Source organism: Oncorhynchus mykiss, chromosome 12 (genome assembly GCF_013265735.2).
Source record: "Oncorhynchus mykiss isolate Arlee chromosome 12, USDA_OmykA_1.1, whole genome shotgun sequence".
NCBI classification, from domain to species: domain Eukaryota; kingdom Metazoa; phylum Chordata; class Actinopteri; order Salmoniformes; family Salmonidae; genus Oncorhynchus; species Oncorhynchus mykiss.
The window spans coordinates 99,539,075-99,556,363 of record NC_048576.1 but is presented as its reverse complement, the minus strand read 5'-3'; the positions used below and the strand labels follow the sequence as shown (position 1 = coordinate 99,556,363).

Sequence of the window (17,289 nt, the reverse complement as noted above, 5' to 3'; positions counted from 1 at the left end):
TATATATATATATATATGTTCTGTTCTGATCAATCTGCTGTGTAATGAGTGCAATACGCCAGCAGGCGGCAGCAACCCAAATCCACGGTGTAGTTTCCCATCGAGATTATATCTGTCACTTCCGTGTCCGGTGAACCATCTTCACATTTGGAACAACTTGTCCACTGTACGGTATGATCTATCTTCAAATGGCATCTAAACGTCGATATTTTAATGTTTGCAACGTATATTCTATTGGGACAGATGATAAAGTTTGATATTTAAAAAAAACTTTAATTCTGTTTGGTGGACGATTGGTTGATATCCACCGCAGCTGGGCTCTGACCTTGCAGTGTTGGCTAGTCAACTAACTAGCTAACTGCTAGACCTTCAGCGGACTCTTGCTCTTTGAACGTAAAATAGGATTTTGTATGTCTAAAATATAACTATATAAGATGATATAGCTAAATATAAAATATCCACTTAGCTACATTGTTGGATTGTAGTAGCTAGGCAAAGCTAACGACTATTTGTTAGTTAGCCTAGTTTAGTAGCTTGAGAGCTAACTTGGCTAAAACGTTAACCAGCTTGCCATCTGTCAGCAAACATGAGTTTGGCGCTGTCAGAACTTCTGTTGGCTTTTTTTTGTGTTGGTTAGGACTCAGATCAGTTAGATAATAGCTACATCTCTAACAATAGCCACTACATGACTGTGTTGTCGAAGAGTCAGGCTAGCTAGTTTCTAATCTCAGTGCACTGCCAGTCAAATTGTCACCTGTGTGTGACCGCAACCTGCCTGATCGGTGTGGCTATGCATTGGCGTGCAGTAGAACATGCATGTACGATCCATCCCCTCAAGTGTCTAACGGTTTTCTTCTTCCATGTTATGATCTGTATCTCTTGTGGGTTTTAGCAGCTATATTGAAGGACTTTTATTGACCCTTTTTCCAATCTTTGACAGACACAGACAGAAAGATGGCTGGGAAACGTGCAGCATTGAAAGCCATTGACTGGTTGGCTTTTGCTGAGAGGGTTCCCCCCAACCAGAGGGCCATGTTCAACAACCTCAAGACGCGCTCAGACGCCATCGGTGCCAAGTACGTAGCCTACCCAGAGTTAACATTTAGGCCTAGTTCATGACTAGCACTTCAGAGCCAGCCAATAGAGGTAAAACTTTCACTTGCATTGATGTCAATGGGAAAATGAGTAAAACCATTTTAGGACTCTCCCATCTAGCTTTTTGTATGCCTATGTGAAAGGTGTGTAGTTGGAATTGAATTACAAAGTATTGTCAACCAAGACACACAGGTTGCTGCAAAGTGAGTGGGTCTCGTACATGCATGCTACTGTAAATGAAAATCTCCACAATCTCATTCCCATAATGATTTGTTTTATAAGTGACATCAATGAGCTGTTGTTGATGGCTCTGTCTACAGGCTGTCCTCTCTGCCAGAGAAGCCTGTTACCATCGACTGGAGCTTCTATAAGACCAATGTGGCCAGAGCCGGCATGGTGGCTGAGTTTGAATCCAAGGTGAGATCCTAAGGCCTGTGATGAGTTTCATATGAGCTCTATCTGGGGGAAAATAAAGTTACACACTTAACTACACTGAACAAAAATCTAAACGTTCCATGCAAAATGTTAACCAATTTACTGAGTTACAGTTCATATAAGGAAGTCAGTCAATTAAAATTAATGAATTAGCCCCTAATCAATGGATTTCACATGACTGGCCAGGGGCACAGCCATGGGTGGGCCTGAGGGCATAGGCCCACCCACTGGGGGGCAAGACCCAGCCAATCAGAATGAGTTTTTCCCCACAAAGGGGCTTTATTATAGACAGAAATGCTGCTCGGTTTCATCAGCTGTCTGGTTGGCAGTTCTCAGACAATCCCGCAGGGGAAGAAGCCTGATGTGGACGTCCTGGGCTGCCGTGGTTACACATGGTCTGTGTTTGTGAGGCCGGTTGGATGTACTGCCAAAAATAACAAATGCTGTAGGCTCTATGGTATAGAAATGACAATTTAATTATCTGGCAACAGTTCTGGTGGACATTCCTGTAGTCAGCATGTCAATTGCACACTCCCTCAACTTGAGACATCTGTGGCATTGTGTGACAACTGCACATTTTAGAGTGGCCTTTTATTGTCCCCAGTACAAGGTGCACCTGTGAAATCATCATGCTGTTCAATCAGCTTTTTGATATGCCACACCTGTCAGGTGGATTAAGTATCTTGGCAAAGAAGAATTAATCAGTAACAGGAATGCAGAAAACATTTTGCGTACAGAAAATGTTAGGTGATCTTTTATTTCAGCTCATGAAACATAGGACCAGCACTTTACATGTTGAGATTCTATTTTTGTTCAGCATATTAGTCTGGTTCAGTCATCTGGTATGTAGTATCCTGTCCACTGTGTGGTACTGTAACACTGGTTCAGTCATCTGGTATGTAGTATCCTGTCCACTGTGTGGTACTGTAACACTGGTTCAGTCATCTGGTATGTAGTATCCTGTCCACTGTGTGGTACTGTAACACTGGTTCAGTCATCTGGTATGTAGTATCCTGTCCACTGTGTGGTACTGTAACACTGGTTCAGTCATCTGGTATGTAGTATCCTGTCCACTGTGTGGTACTGTAACACTGGTTCAGTCATCTGGTATGTAGTATCCTGTCCACTGTGTGGTACTGGTTCAGTCATCTGGTATGTAGTATCCTGTCCACTGTGTGGTACTGTAACACTGGTTCAGTCATCTGGTATGTAGTATCCTGTCTACTGTGTGGTACTGTAACACTGGTTCAGTCATCTGGTATGTAGTATCCTGTCCACTGTGTGGTACTGGTTCAGTCATCTGGTATGTAGTATCCTGTCCACTGTGTGGTACTGGTTCAGTCATCTGGTATGTAGTATCCTGTCCACTGTGTGGTACTGTAACACTGGTTCAGTCATCTGGTATGTAGTATCCTGTCCACTGTGTGGTACTGGTTCAGTCATCTGGTATGTAGTATCCTGTCCACTGTGTGGTACTGTAACACTGGTTCAGTCATCTGGTATGTAGTATCCTGTCCACTGTGTGGTACTGGTTCAGTCATCTGGTATGTAGTATCCTGTCCACTGTGTGGTACTGTAACACTGGTTCAGTCATCTGGTATGTAGTATCCTGTCCACTGTGTGGTACTGTAACACTGGTTCAGTCATCTGGTATGTAGTATCCTGTCCACTGTGTGGTACTGGTTCAGTCATCTGGTATGTAGTATCCTGTCCACTGTGTGGTACTGTAACACTGGTTCAGTCATCTGGTATGTAGTATCCTGTCCACTGTGTGGTACTGTAACACTGGTTCAGTCATCTGGTATGTAGTATCCTGTCCACTGTGTGGTACTGTAACACTGGTTCAGTCATCTGGTATGTAGTATCCTGTCCACTGTGTGGTACTGTAACACTGGTTCAGTCATCTGGTATGTAGTATCCTGTCCACTGTGTGGTACTGGTTCAGTCATCTGGTATATAGTATCCTGTCCACTGTGTGGTCATGTAACACTGGTTCAGTCATCTGGTATGTAGTATCCTGTCCACTGTGTGGTACTGTAACACTGGTTCAGTCATCTGGTATGTAGTATCCTGTCCACTGTGTGGTCATGTAACACTGGGTCAGTCATCTGGTATGTAGTATCCTGTCCACTGTGTGGTACTGGTTCAGTCATCTGGTATGTAGTATCCTGTCCACTGTGTGGTACTGTAACACTGGTTCAGTCATCTGGTATGTAGTATCCTGTCCACTGTGTGGTACTGGTTCAGTCATCTGGTATGTAGTATTCTGTCTACTGTGTGGTACTGTAACACTGGTTCAGTCATCTGGTATGTAGTATCCTGTCCACTGTGTGGTACTGGTTCAGTCATCTGGTATGTAGTATCCTGTCCACTGTGTGGTACTGTAACACTGGTTCAGTCATCTGGTATGTAGTATCCTGTCCACTGTGTGGTACTGTAACACTGGTTCAGTCATCTGGTATGTAGTATCCTGTCCACTGTGTGGTACTGGTTCAGTCATCTGGTATGTAGTATCCTGTCCACTGTGTGGTACTGTAACACTGGTTCAGTCATCTGGTATGTAGTATCCTGTCCACTGTGTGGTACTGGTTCAGTCATCTGGTATGTAGTATCCTGTCCACTGTGTGGTACTGTAACACTGGTTCAGTCATCTGGTATGTAGTATCCTGTCCACTGTGTGGTACTGGTTCAGTCATCTGGTATGTAGTATCCTGTCCACTGTGTGGTACTGTAACACTGGTTCAGTCATCTGGTATGTAGTATCCTGTCCACTGTGTAGTACTGTAACACTGGTTCAGTCATCTGGTATGTAGTATCCTGTCCACTGTGTGGTACTGTAACACTGGTTCAGTCATCTGGTATGTAGTATCCTGTCTACTGTGTGGTACTGTAACACTGGTTCAGTCATCTGGTATGTAGTATCCTGTCCACTGTGTGGTACTGGTTCAGTCATCTGGTATGTAGTATCCTGTCCACTGTGTGGTACTGTAACACTGGTTCAGTCATCTGGTATGTAGTATCCTGTCCACTGTGTAGTACTGTAACACTGGTTCAGTCATCTGGTATGTAGTATCCTGTCCACTGTGTGGTACTGTAACACTGGTTCAGTCATCTGGTATGTAGTATCCTGTCTACTGTGTGGTACTGTAACACTGGTTCAGTCATCTGGTATGTAGTATCCTGTCCACTGTGTGGTACTGGTTCAGTCATCTGGTATGTAGTATCCTGTCCACTGTGTGGTACTGTAACACTGGTTCAGTCATCTGGTATGTAGTATCCTGTCCACTGTGTGGTACTGTAACACTGGTTCAGTCATCTGGTATGTAGTATCCTGTCCACTGTGTGGTCATGTAACACTGGTTCAGTCATCTGGTATGTAGTATCCTGTCCACTGTGTGGTACTGTAACACTGGTTCAGTCATCTGGTATGTAGTATCCTGTCCACTGTGTGGTACTGTAACACTGGTTCAGTCATCTGGTATGTAGTATCCTGTCCACTGTGTGGTATTGGTTCAGTCATCTGGTATGTAGTATCCTGTCCACTGTGTGGTACTGGTTCAGTCATCTGGTATGTAGTATCCTGTCCACTGTGTGGTACTGTAACACTGGTTCAGTCATCTGGTATGTAGTATCCTGTCCACTGTGTGGTACTGTAACACTGGTTCAGTCATCTGGTATGTAGTATCCTGTCCACTGTGTGGTACTGTAACACTGGTTCAGTCATCTGGTATGTAGTATCCTGTCCACTGTGTGGTACTGTAACACTGGTTCAGTCATCTGGTATGTAGTATCCTGTCCACTGTGTGGTACTGTAACACTGGTTCAGTCATCTGGTATGTAGTATCCTGTCCACTGTGTGGTACTGTAACACTGGTTCAGTCATCTGGTATGTAGTATCCTGTCCACTGTGTGGTACTGTAACACTGGTTCAGTCATCTGGTATGTAGTATCCTGTCCACTGTGTGGTACTGTAACACTGGTTCAGTCATCTGGTATGTAGTATCCTGTCCACTGTGTGGTACTGTAACACTGGTTCAGTCATCTGGTATGTAGTATCCTGTCCACTGTGTAGTACTGTAACACTGGTTCAGTCATCTGGTATGTAGTATCCTGTCCACTGTGTGGTACTGTAACACTGGTTCAGTCATCTGGTATGTAGTATCCTGTCCACTGTGTGGTACTGGTTCAGTCATCTGGTATGTAGTATCCTGTCTACTGTGTGGTACTGTAACACTGGTTCAGTCATCTGGTATGTAGTATCCTGTCCACTGTGTGGTACTGGTTCAGTCATCTGGTATGTAGTATCCTGTCCACTGTGTGGTACTGTAACACTGGTTCAGTCATCTGGTATATAGTATCCTGTCCACTGTGTGGTACTGTAACACTGGTTCAGTCATCTGGTATGTAGTATCCTGTCCACTGTGTGGTACTGGTTCAGTCATCTGGTATATAGTATCCTGTCCACTGTGTGGTACTGTAACACTGGTTCAGTCATCTGGTATATAGTATCCTGTCCACTGTGTGGTACTGTAACACTGGTTCAGTCATCTGGTATGTAGTATCCTGTCCACTGTGTGGTACTGTAACACTGGTTCAGTCATCTGGTATGTAGTATCCTGTCCACTGTGTGGTACTGTAACACTGGTTCAGTCATCTGGTATGTAGTATCCTGTCCACTGTGTGGTACTGTAACACTGGTTCAGTCATCTGGTATGTAGTATCCTGTCCACTGTGTGGTACTGGTTCAGTCATCTGGTATGTAGTATCCTGTCCACTGTGTGGTACTGGTTCAGTCATCTGGTATGTAGTATCCTGTCCACTGTGTGGTACTGTAACACTGGTTCAGTCATCTGGTATGTAGTATCCTGTCCACTGTGTAGTACTGTAACACTGGTTCAGTCATCTGGTATGTAGTATCCTGTCCACTGTGTAGTACTGTAACACTGGTTCAGTCATCTGGTATGTAGTATCCTGTCCACTGTGTGGTACTGTAACACTGGTTCAGTCATCTGGTATGTAGTATCCTGTCCACTGTGTGGTACTGTAACACTGGTTCAGTCATCTGGTATGTAGTATCCTGTCCACTGTGTGGTACTGGTTCAGTCATCTGGTATGTAGTATCCTGTCCACTGTGTGGTCATGTAACACTGGTTCAGTCATCTGGTATGTAGTATCCTGTCCACTGTGTGGTACTGTAACACTGGTTCAGTCATCTGGTATATAGTATCCTGTCCACTGTGTGGTCATGTAACACTGGTTCAGTCATCTGGTATGTAGTATTCTCTCCACTGTGTGGTACTGTAACACTGGTTCAGTCATCTGGTATGTAGTATCCTGTCCACTGTGTGGTCATGTAACACTGGTTCAGTCATCTGGTATGTAGTATCCTGTCCACTGTGTGGTACTGTAACACTGGTTCAGTCATCTGGTATGTAGTATCCTGTCCACTGTGTGGTACTGGTTCAGTCATCTGGTATGTAGTATCCTGTCCACTGTGTGGTACTGGTTCAGTCATCTGGTATGTAGTATCCTGTCCACTGTGTGGTACTGTAACACTGGTTCAGTCATCTGGTATGTAGTATCCTGTCCACTGTGTGGTACTGGTTCAGTCATCTGGTATGTAGTATCCTGTCCACTGTGTGGTACTGTAACACTGGTTCAGTCACAACAATATTAGTCTGGTAATGTCATGTGGATTCAGTTTCTTGAGGAAAACAGTCCTAATGTCGCCTCATGTTGTCAGCCAGACGTTTCTGGAGGAAAACAGTCCTAATGTCGCCTCATGTTGTCAGCCAGACGTTTCTTGAGGAAAACAGTCCTAATGTCGCCTCATGTTGTCAGCCAGACGTTTCCTGAGGAAAACAGTCCTAATGTCGCCTCATGTTGTCAGCCAGACGTTTCCTGAGGAAAACAGTCCTAATGTCGCCTCATGTTGTCAGCCAGACGTTTCTGGAGGAAAACAGTCCTAATGTCGCCTCATGTTGTCAGCCAGACGTTTCTGGAGGAAAACAGTCCTAATGTCGCCTCATGTTGTCAGCCAGACGTTTCTTGAGGAAAACAGTCCTAATGTCGCCTCATGTTGTCAGCCAGACGTTTCTGGAGGAAAACAGTCCTAATGTCGCCTCATGTTGTCAGCCAGACGTTTCTGGAGGAAAACAGTCCTAATGTCGCCTCATGTTGTCAGCCAGACGTTTCTTGAGGAAAACAGTCCTAATGTCGCCTCATGTTGTCAGCCAGACGTTTCTGGAGGAAAACAGTCCTAATGTCGCCTCATGTTGTCAGCCAGACGTTTCTGGAGGAAAACAGTCCTAATGTCGCCTCATGTTGTCAGCCAGACGTTTCTGGAGGAAAACAGTCCTAATGTCGCCTCATGTTGTCAGCCAGACGTTTCTTGAGGAAAACAGTCCTAATGTCGCCTCATGTTGTCAGCCAGACGTTTCTGGAGGAAAACAGTCCTAATGTCGCCTCATGTTGTCAGCCAGACGTTTCTGGAGGAAAACAGTCCTAATGTCGCCTCATGTTGTCAGCCAGACGTTTCTGGAGGAAAACAGTCCTAATGTCGCCTCATGTTGTCAGCCAGACGTTTCTTGAGGAAAACAGTCCTAATGTCGCCTCATGTTGTCAGCCAGACGTTTCTGGAGGAAAACAGTCCTAATGTCGCCTCATGTTGTCAGCCAGACGTTTCTGGAGGAAAACAGTCCTAATATCGCCTCATGTTGTCAGCCAGACGTTTCTGGAGGAAAACAGTCCTAATGTCGCCTCATGTTGTCAGCCAGACGTTTCTGGAGGAAAACAGTCCTAATATCGCCTCATGTTGTCAGCCAGACGTTTCTGGAGGAAAACAGTCCTAATGTCGCCTCATGTTGTCAGCCAGACGTTTCTGGAGGAAAACAGTCCTAATGTCGCCTCATGTTGTCAGCCAGACGTTTCTGGAGGAAAACAGTCCTAATGTCGCCTCATGTTGTCAGCCAGACGTTTCTGGAGGAAAACAGTCCTAATATCGCCTCATGTTGTCAGCCAGACGTTTCTGGAGGAAAACAGTCCTAATGTCGCCTCATGTTGTCAGCCAGACGTTTCTGGAGGAAAACAGTCCTAATATCGCCTCATGTTGTCAGCCAGACGTTTCTGGAGGAAAACAGTCCTAATGTCGCCTCATGTTGTCAGCCAGACGTTTCTGGAGGAAAACAGTCCTAATGTCGCCTCATGTTGTCAGCCAGACGTTTCTGGAGGAAAACAGTCCTAATGTCGCCTCATGTTGTCAGCCAGACGTTTCTTGAGGAAAACAGTCCTAATGTCGCCTCATGTTGTCAGCCAGACGTTTCTGGAGGAAAACAGTCCTAATGTCGCCTCATGTTGTCAGCCAGACGTTTCTGGAGGAAAACAGTCCTAATATCGCCTCATGTTGTCAGCCAGACGTTTCTGGAGGAAAACAGTCCTAATGTCGCCTCATGTTGTCAGCCAGACGTTTCTGGAGGAAAACAGTCCTAATATCGCCTCATGTTGTCAGCCAGACGTTTCTGGAGGAAAACAGTCCTAATGTCGCCTCATGTTGTCAGCCAGACGTTTCTGGAGGAAAACAGTCCTAATGTCGCCTCGTGTTGTCAGCCAGAGTCACATTTGTTTATTATTCAAACTGTAACACACAATAATAATTTGGATTCTGTCGGTTTTAAAGGACCGTAGAGTTCAGTCTGCTTCGTTTGGTCTTTTTTGCCAAGGAACATCTGTGATGGTGGTATTGTGATGGTGGTATTGTGATGGTGGTATTGTGACGGTGGTATTGTGATGGTTGTATTGTGATGGTGGTATTGTGATGGTGGTATTGTGATGGTGGTATTGGGATGGTGGTATTGTAATGGTGGTATTGTGAGGGTGGTATTGGTATTGTGATGGTGGTATTGTGATGGTGGTATTGGTATTGTGATGGTGGTATTGGTATTGTGATGGTGGTATTGGTATTGTGATGGTGGTATTGTGATGGTGGTATTGGTATTGGGATGGTGGTATTGGGATGGTGGTATTGGGATGGTGGTATTGGGATGGTGGTATTGGGATGGTGGTATTGGGATGGTGGTATTGGGATTGTGGTATTGTGATTGTGGTATTGTGGTATTGTGATGGTGGTATTGGTATTGGGATGGTGGTATTGTGATGGTGGTATTGGTATTGTGATGGTGGTATTGTGATGGTGGTATTAGTATTGTGATGGTGGTATTGGTATTGTGACGGTGATATTGGGACGGTGGTATTGGGACGGTGGTATTGTGATGGTGATGGTGGTATTGTGATGGTGGTATTGTGATGGTGGTAGTGGTATTGTGATGGTGGTATTGGTATTGTGATGGTGGTATTGTGATGGTGGTATTGGTATTGGGATGGTGGTATTGTGATGGTGGTATTGGTATTGGGATGGTGGTATTGGTATTGTGATGGTGGTATTGGTATTGTGATGGTGGTATTGTGATGGTGGTATTGTGATGGTGGCATTGTGATGGTGGCATTGGGATGGTGGTATTGGGATGGTGGTATTGGGATGGTGGTATTGTGATGGTGGTATTGGGATGGTGGTATTGTGATGGTGGTATTGTGATGGTGGTATTGTGATGGTGGTATTGTGGTGGTGGTATTGTGGTGGTGGTATTGTGGTGGTGGTGGTATTGTGGTGGTGGTATTGTGGTGGTGGTGGTATTGTGACGGTTGTATTGTGACGGTGGTATTGTGACGGTGGTATTGGTATTGTGATGGTGGTATTGTGATGGTGGTATTGTGATGGTGGTATTGTGACGGTGGTATTGTGATGGTGGTATTGGTATTGTGATGGTGGTATTGTGACGGTGGTGGTATTGTGGTGGTGGTATTGTGACGGTGGTATTGTGACGGTGGTATTGTGACGGTGGTATTGTGACGGTGGTATTGTGACGGTGGTATTGTGACGTATTGTGACGGTGGTATTGTGACGGTGGTATTGTGATGGTGGTATTGGTATTGTGATGGTGGTATTGTGATGGTGGTATTGTGATGGTGGTATTGGTATTGTGATGGTGGTATTGTGATGGTGGTATTGTGATGGTGGTATTGGTATTGTGACGGTGGTATTGGGACGGTTGTATTGGGACGGTGGTATTGTGACGGTGGTATTGGGACGGTTGTATTGGGACGGTGGTATTGTGACGGTGGTATTGGGACGGTGGTTTTGTGACGGTGGTATTGGGACGGTGGTATTGTGACGGTGGTATTGTGACGGTGGTTTTGTGACGGTGGTTTTGTGACGGTGGTATTGTGACGGTGGTATTGTGACGGTGGTATTGGGACGGTGGTATTGTGACGGTGGTATTGTGACGGTGGTATTGTGACGGTGGTATTGTGACGGTGGTATTGTGACGGTGGTATTGTGACGGTGGTATTGTGACGGTGGTATTGGGACGGTGGTTTTGTGACGGTGGTATTGGGACGGTGGTATTGGGACGGTGGTATTGTGACGGTGGTATTGTGATGGTGGTATCATTTATAAAGCCCTTTTTACAACAACTTTTATCCCAAAGTGCTTAACAGTTAATATTGATCTGTTCTATTTCTTGTCCTCATCTCTCCCCTCTCCTCATCTCACCCCCTGTCCTCATCTCACCCCCTGTCCTCATCTCACCCCCTGTCCTCATCTCACCCCCTGTCCTCATCTCACCCCCTGTCCTCATCTCACCCCCTGTCCTCATCTCACCCCCTGTCCTCATCTCACCCCCTGTCCTCATCTCACCCCCTGTCCTCATCTCACCCCCTGTCCTCATCTCACCCCCTGTCCTCATCTCACCCCCTGTCCTCATCTCACCCCCTGTCCTCATCTCACCCCCTGTCCTCATCTCACCCCCTGTCCTCATCTCACCCCCTGTCCTCATCTTACCCCCTGTCCTCATCTCACCCCCTGTCCTCATCTCACCCCTCTCTCCATCTCCTGTCCTCATCTCACCCCTCTCTCCATCTCCTGTCTCCCTCATCTCACCCATCTCCTATCCTCCTCAGTTCTCAGCCCTGACCATCCCTGAGCCCAAGGACACAGCCACAGCCGCCATCAACACACAGGAGGCCGAGGCGGTGAGTAGTAGCTCGGGGTTAAAAGTTACTTTGCAGAATGACTCTTCACTGCTCTGCTGTAGTAATTCAGAATGACTCTTCACTGCTCTAGTGATTCAGAATGACTCTTCACTGCTCTAGTGATTCAGAATGACTCTTCACTGCTCTAGTGATTCAGAATGACTCGTCACTGCTCTAGTGATTCAGAATGACTCGTCACTGCTCTGCTGTAGTGATTCAGAATGACTCTTCACTGTGCTCCACCTCATTCCTGTATTAATATTACAGTAGCTAGCTAATTAATAAAACATTAAATGTGTATTGTGGCACATTGACACAGACTGTTATGTTGTATTGTTCTCTGTCCTGGAGGAAGAGGTGATGAATGAGCTCAGAGTTCCATTTCAAGAGCCTCATTATGCAAATCACTCACTGCTCTTGATGCCTCCTCCATTATTATTGGTTATATTTCTTCTTCGTTTCAGAACAAAGCTGCTGTTGCCTACGTGGAGGCTTCCAAAGCTCGTATTGGACAGTATGAGAAGGAGGTGGGTTACACACACGCCACTCCAAACCACACACACACTCCCCTACACCTGGATTTCCCTAGAATGTCTCTTTATATTTTAGGATTTTAGTACACAGTCAGCAGTAGACCCCCTGAGAAACTCCAGAGACATGTTCAGTACCAGTCAAAAGTCTAGACATACCTACTGATTCAAGGGTTTTTCTTTATATTTACTGTTTTCTACATTGTAAACACTATTTTGGTTACTACATGATTCCATATGTGTTATTTCATAGTTTTAATGTCTTCACTATTATTCTACAATGTAGAACATAGTAAAAATAAAGATAAACCCTGTAATGAGTAGGTGTGTCTAAACTGTTGACTGGTATTGTAGTTCTCTCTGTTCATCCACCTTCCTCTCTTCCACTATATAGAGACATGTAGTTCTCTCTGATCCACCTTCCTCTCTTCCACTATATAGAGTCATGTAGTTCTCTCTGTTCATCCACCTTCCTCTCTTCCACTATATAGAGACATGTAGTTCTCTCTGTTCATCCACCTTCCTCTCTTCCACTATATAGAGACATGTAGTTCTCTCTGTTCATCCACCTTCTCTTCCACTATATAGAGACATGTAGTTCTCTCTGATCCACCTTCCTCTCTTCCACTATATAGAGACATGTAGTTCTCTCTGTTCATCCACCTTCCTCTCTTCCACTATATAGAGACATGTAGTTCTCTTCTCTCTGTTCATCCACCTTCCTCTCTTCCACTATTTAGAGACATGTAGTTCTCTCTGTTCATCCACCTTCCTCTCTTCCACTATTTAGAGACATGTAGTTCTCTCTGTTCATCCACCTTCCTCTCTTCCACTATATAGAGACATGTAGTTCTCTCTGTTCATCCACCTTCCTCTCTTCCACTATTTAGAGACATGTAGTTCTCTCTGTTCATCCACCTTCCTCTCTTCCACTATATAGAGACATGTAGTTCTCTCTGATCCACCTTCCTCTCTTCCACTATATAGAGACATGTAGTTCTCTCTGTTCATCCACCTTCCTCTCTTCCACTATATAGAGACATGTAGTTCTCTCTGTTCATCCACCTTCCTCTCTTCCACTATTTAGAGACATGTAGTTCTCTCTGTTCATCCACCTTCCTCTCTTCCACTATATAGAGACATGTAGTTCTCTCTGATCCACCTTCCTCTCTTCCACTATATAGAGACATGTAGTTCTCTCTGATCCACCTTCCTCTCTTCCACTATATAGAGACATGTAGTTCTCTCTGTTCATCCACCTTCCTCTCTTCCACTATATAGAGACATGTAGTTCTCTCTGATCCACCTTCCTCTCTTCCACTATATAGAGACATGTAGTTCTCTCTGATCCACCTTCCTCTCTTCCACTATATAGAGACATGTAGTTCTCTCTGATCCACCTTCCTCTCTTCCACTATATAGAGACATGTAGTTCTCTCTGATCCACCTTCCTCTCTTCCACTATATAGAGACATGTAGTTCTCTCTGTTCATCCACCTTCCTCTCTTCCACTATTTAGAGACATGTAGTTCTCTCTGTTCATCCACCTTCCTCTCTTCCACTATATAGAGACATGTAGTTCTCTCTGTTCATCCACCTTCCTCTCTTCCACTATTTAGAGACACGTAGTTCTCTCTGTTCATCCACCTTCCTCTCTTCCACTATATAGAGACATGTAGTTCTCTCTGATCCACCTTCCTCTCTTCCACTATATAGAGACATGTAGTTCTCTCTGATCCACCTTCCTCTCTTCCACTATATAGAGACATGTAGTTCTCTCTGATCCACCTTCCTCTCTTCCACTATATAGAGACATGTAGTTCTCTCTGATCCACCTTCCTCTCTTCCACTATATAGAGACATGTAGTTCTCTCTGATCCACCTTCCTCTCTTCCACTATATAGAGACATGTAGTTCTCTCTGTTCATCCACCTTCCTCTCTTCCACTATATAGAGACATGTAGTTCTCTCTGATCCACCTTCCTCTCTTCCACTATATAGAGACATGTAGTTCTCTCTGATCCACCTTCCTCTCTTCCACTATATAGAGACATGTAGTTCTCTCTGATCCACCTTCCTCTCTTCCACTATATAGAGACATGTAGTTCTCTCTGTTCATCCACCTTCCTCTCTTCCACTATATAGAGACATGTAGTTCTCTCTGTTCATCCACCTTCCTCTCTTTCACTATATAGAGACATGTAGTTCTCTCTGATCCACCTTCCTCTCTTCCACTATATAGAGACATGTAGTTCTCTCTGTTCATCCACCTTCCTCTCTTCCACTATATAGAGACATGTAGTTCTCTCTGATCCACCTTCCTCTCTTCCACTATATAGAGACATGTAGTTCTCTCTGTTCATCCACCTTCCTCTCTTCCACTATATAGAGACATGTAGTTCTCTCTGATCCACCTTCCTCTCTTCCACTATATAGAGACATGTAGTTCTCTCTGATCCACCTTCCTCTCTTCCACTATATAGAGACATGTAGTTCTCTCTGATCCACCTTCCTCTCTTCCACTATATAGAGACATGTAGTTATCTCTGTTCATCCACCTTCCTCTCTTCCACTATATAGAGACATGTAGTTCTCTCTGTTCATCCACCTTCCTCTCTTCCACTATTTAGAGACATGTAGTTCTCTCTGATCCACCTTCCTCTCTTCCACTATATAGAGACATGTAGTTCTCTCTGATCCACCTTCCTCTCTTCCACTATATAGAGACATGTAGTTCTCTCTGATCCACCTTCCTCTCTTCCACTATATAGAGACATGTAGTTCTCTCTGATCCACCTTCCTCTCTTCCACTATATAGAGACATGTAGTTCTCTCTGTTCATCCACCTTCCTCTCTTCCACTATATAGAGACATGTAGTTCTCTCTGATCCACCTTCCTCTCTTCCACTATATAGAGACATGTAGTTCTCTCTGATCCACCTTCCTCTCTTCCACTATATAGAGACATGTAGTTCTCTCTGATCCACCTTCCTCTCTTCCACTATATAGAGACATGTAGTTCTCTCTGTTCATCCACCTTCCTCTCTTCCACTATATAGAGACATGTAGTTCTCTCTGATCCACCTTCCTCTCTTCCACTATATAGAGACATGTAGTTCTCTCTGTTCATCCACCTTCCTCTCTTCCACTATTTAGAGACATGTAGTTCTCTCTGATCCACCTTCCTCTCTTCCACTATATAGAGACATGTAGTTCTCTCTGTTCATCCACCTTCCTCTCTTCCACTATATAGAGACATGTAGTTCTCTCTGATCCACCTTCCTCTCTTCCACTATATAGAGACATGTAGTTCTCTCTGATCCACCTTCCTCTCTTCCACTATATAGAGACATGTAGTTCTCTCTGATCCACCTTCCTCTCTTCCACTATATAGAGACATGTAGTTCTCTCTGATCCACCTTCCTCTCTTCCACTATATAGAGACATGTAGTTCTCTCTGTTCATCCACCTTCCTGTCTTCCACTATATAGAGACATGTAGTTCTCTCTGTTCATCCACCTTCCTCTCTTCCACTATATAGAGACATGTAGTTCTCTCTGTTCATCCACCTTCCTCTCTTCCACTATATAGAGACATGTAGTTCTCTTCTTCTCTCTGTTCATCCACCTTCCTCTCTTCCACTATTTAGAGACACGTAGTTCTCTCTGTTCATCCACCTTCCTCTCTTCCACTATATAGAGACACGTAGTTCTCTCTGATCCACCTTCCTCTCTTCCACTATATAGAGACATGTAGTTCTCTCTGATCCACCTTCCTCTCTTCCACTATATAGAGACATGTAGTTCTCTCTGTTCATCCACCTTCCTCTCTTCCACTATATAGAGACATGTAGTTCTCTCTGATCCACCTTCCTCTCTTCCACTATATAGAGACATGTAGTTCTCTCTGTTCATCCACCTTCCTCTCTTCCACTATTTAGAGACATGTAGTTCTCTCTGATCCACCTTCCTCTCTTCCACTATATAGAGACATGTAGTTCTCTCTGTTCATCCACCTTCCTCTCTTCCACTATTTAGAGACATGTAGTTCTCTCTGATCCACCTTCCTCTCTTCCACTATATAGAGACATGTAGTTCTCTCTGTTCATCCACCTTCCTCTCTTCCACTATATAGAGACATGTAGTTCTCTCTGTTCATCCACCTTCCTCTCTTCCACTATTTAGAGACATGTAGTTCTCTCTGATCCACCTTCCTCTCTTCCACTATATAGAGACATGTAGTTCTCTCTGTTCATCCACCTTCCTCTCTTCCACTATTTAGAGACATGTAGTTCTCTCTGTTCATCCACCTTCCTCTCTTCCACTATATAGAGACATGTAGTTCTCTCTGTTCATCCACCTTCCTCTCTTCCACTATTTAGAGACATGTAGTTCTCTCTGTTCATCCACCTTCCTCTCTTCCACTATATAGAGACATGTAGTTCTCTTCTTCTCTCTGTTGATCCACCTTCCTCTCTTCCACTATTTAGAGACACGTAGTTCTCTTCTCTGTTCATCCACCTTCCTCTCTTCCACTATTTAGAGACATGTAGTTCTCTTCTCTCTGTTGATCCACCTTCCTCTCTTCCAGCTGGAGAAGTTCCAGAACATGATTCCCTTCGACCAGATGACCATCGACGATCTGAACGACACGTTCCCTGAGACCAAGCTGGACAAGGAGAAGCACCCGTACTGGCCTCACAAGCCCATCGCTGAGCTGTAAACTGGCCCCCGGCGCTTCCTAGATAATATTATACTTTCCTCTGATGAAAGGTTGTATAGTGTCCTGTGTATAAAGTCAAGTCCTGTTTCGTCGACAGACAGTTTGTGAAATAACTGCTTATTGTTATTGAGCGACTGAGAAAGGTCATCTGGTCCTTTGAATGGAAATAAACATTTATGGAAATTGAATATGATTTGTGTCATTATTTTGTGCAATGTATATTTAACAAAAGACTTAAGGGGTGATAGTAGTTAAACCTATTTTGCAAGGGCACATTTTTATGTTCGTTCATCAACTCGTGTGAAAGGATTTTCCATAATCACTTAGGACGTTTAGAGTAAGGGAATATCCTGGTGTTCTGTGTTGATTCAGTAATATAGGACTGTTTTATTAGGCTACGGCAGACGTGCTGCTCATTTCT

At 44.5% G+C, this 17,289-nt stretch overlaps 1 protein-coding gene across 2 annotated transcripts; it reads left to right on the top strand.

Moving 5' to 3' along the window:
• Positions 1–48: 48 nt before the first annotated feature.
• LOC110538877 (ATP synthase subunit d, mitochondrial) lies at positions 49–17,056 on the top strand. Of its 2 annotated transcripts, none has more exons than XM_036939489.1 (6): positions 49–171; positions 941–1,076; positions 1,416–1,512; positions 11,545–11,616; positions 12,081–12,143; positions 16,737–17,056. In XM_036939489.1, the coding sequence occupies exons 2-6, from the start codon at positions 955–957 to the stop codon at positions 16,866–16,868; spliced, it is 486 nt and encodes a 161-aa protein (XP_036795384.1). In that variant the 5' UTR covers positions 49–171; positions 941–954; the 3' UTR covers positions 16,869–17,056. The 2 variants fall into 2 exon arrangements, with proteins under 2 accessions (XP_036795384.1, XP_036795385.1); XM_036939490.1 differs by having other exon boundaries at positions 146–166.
• Positions 17,057–17,289: the final 233 nt, after the last annotated feature.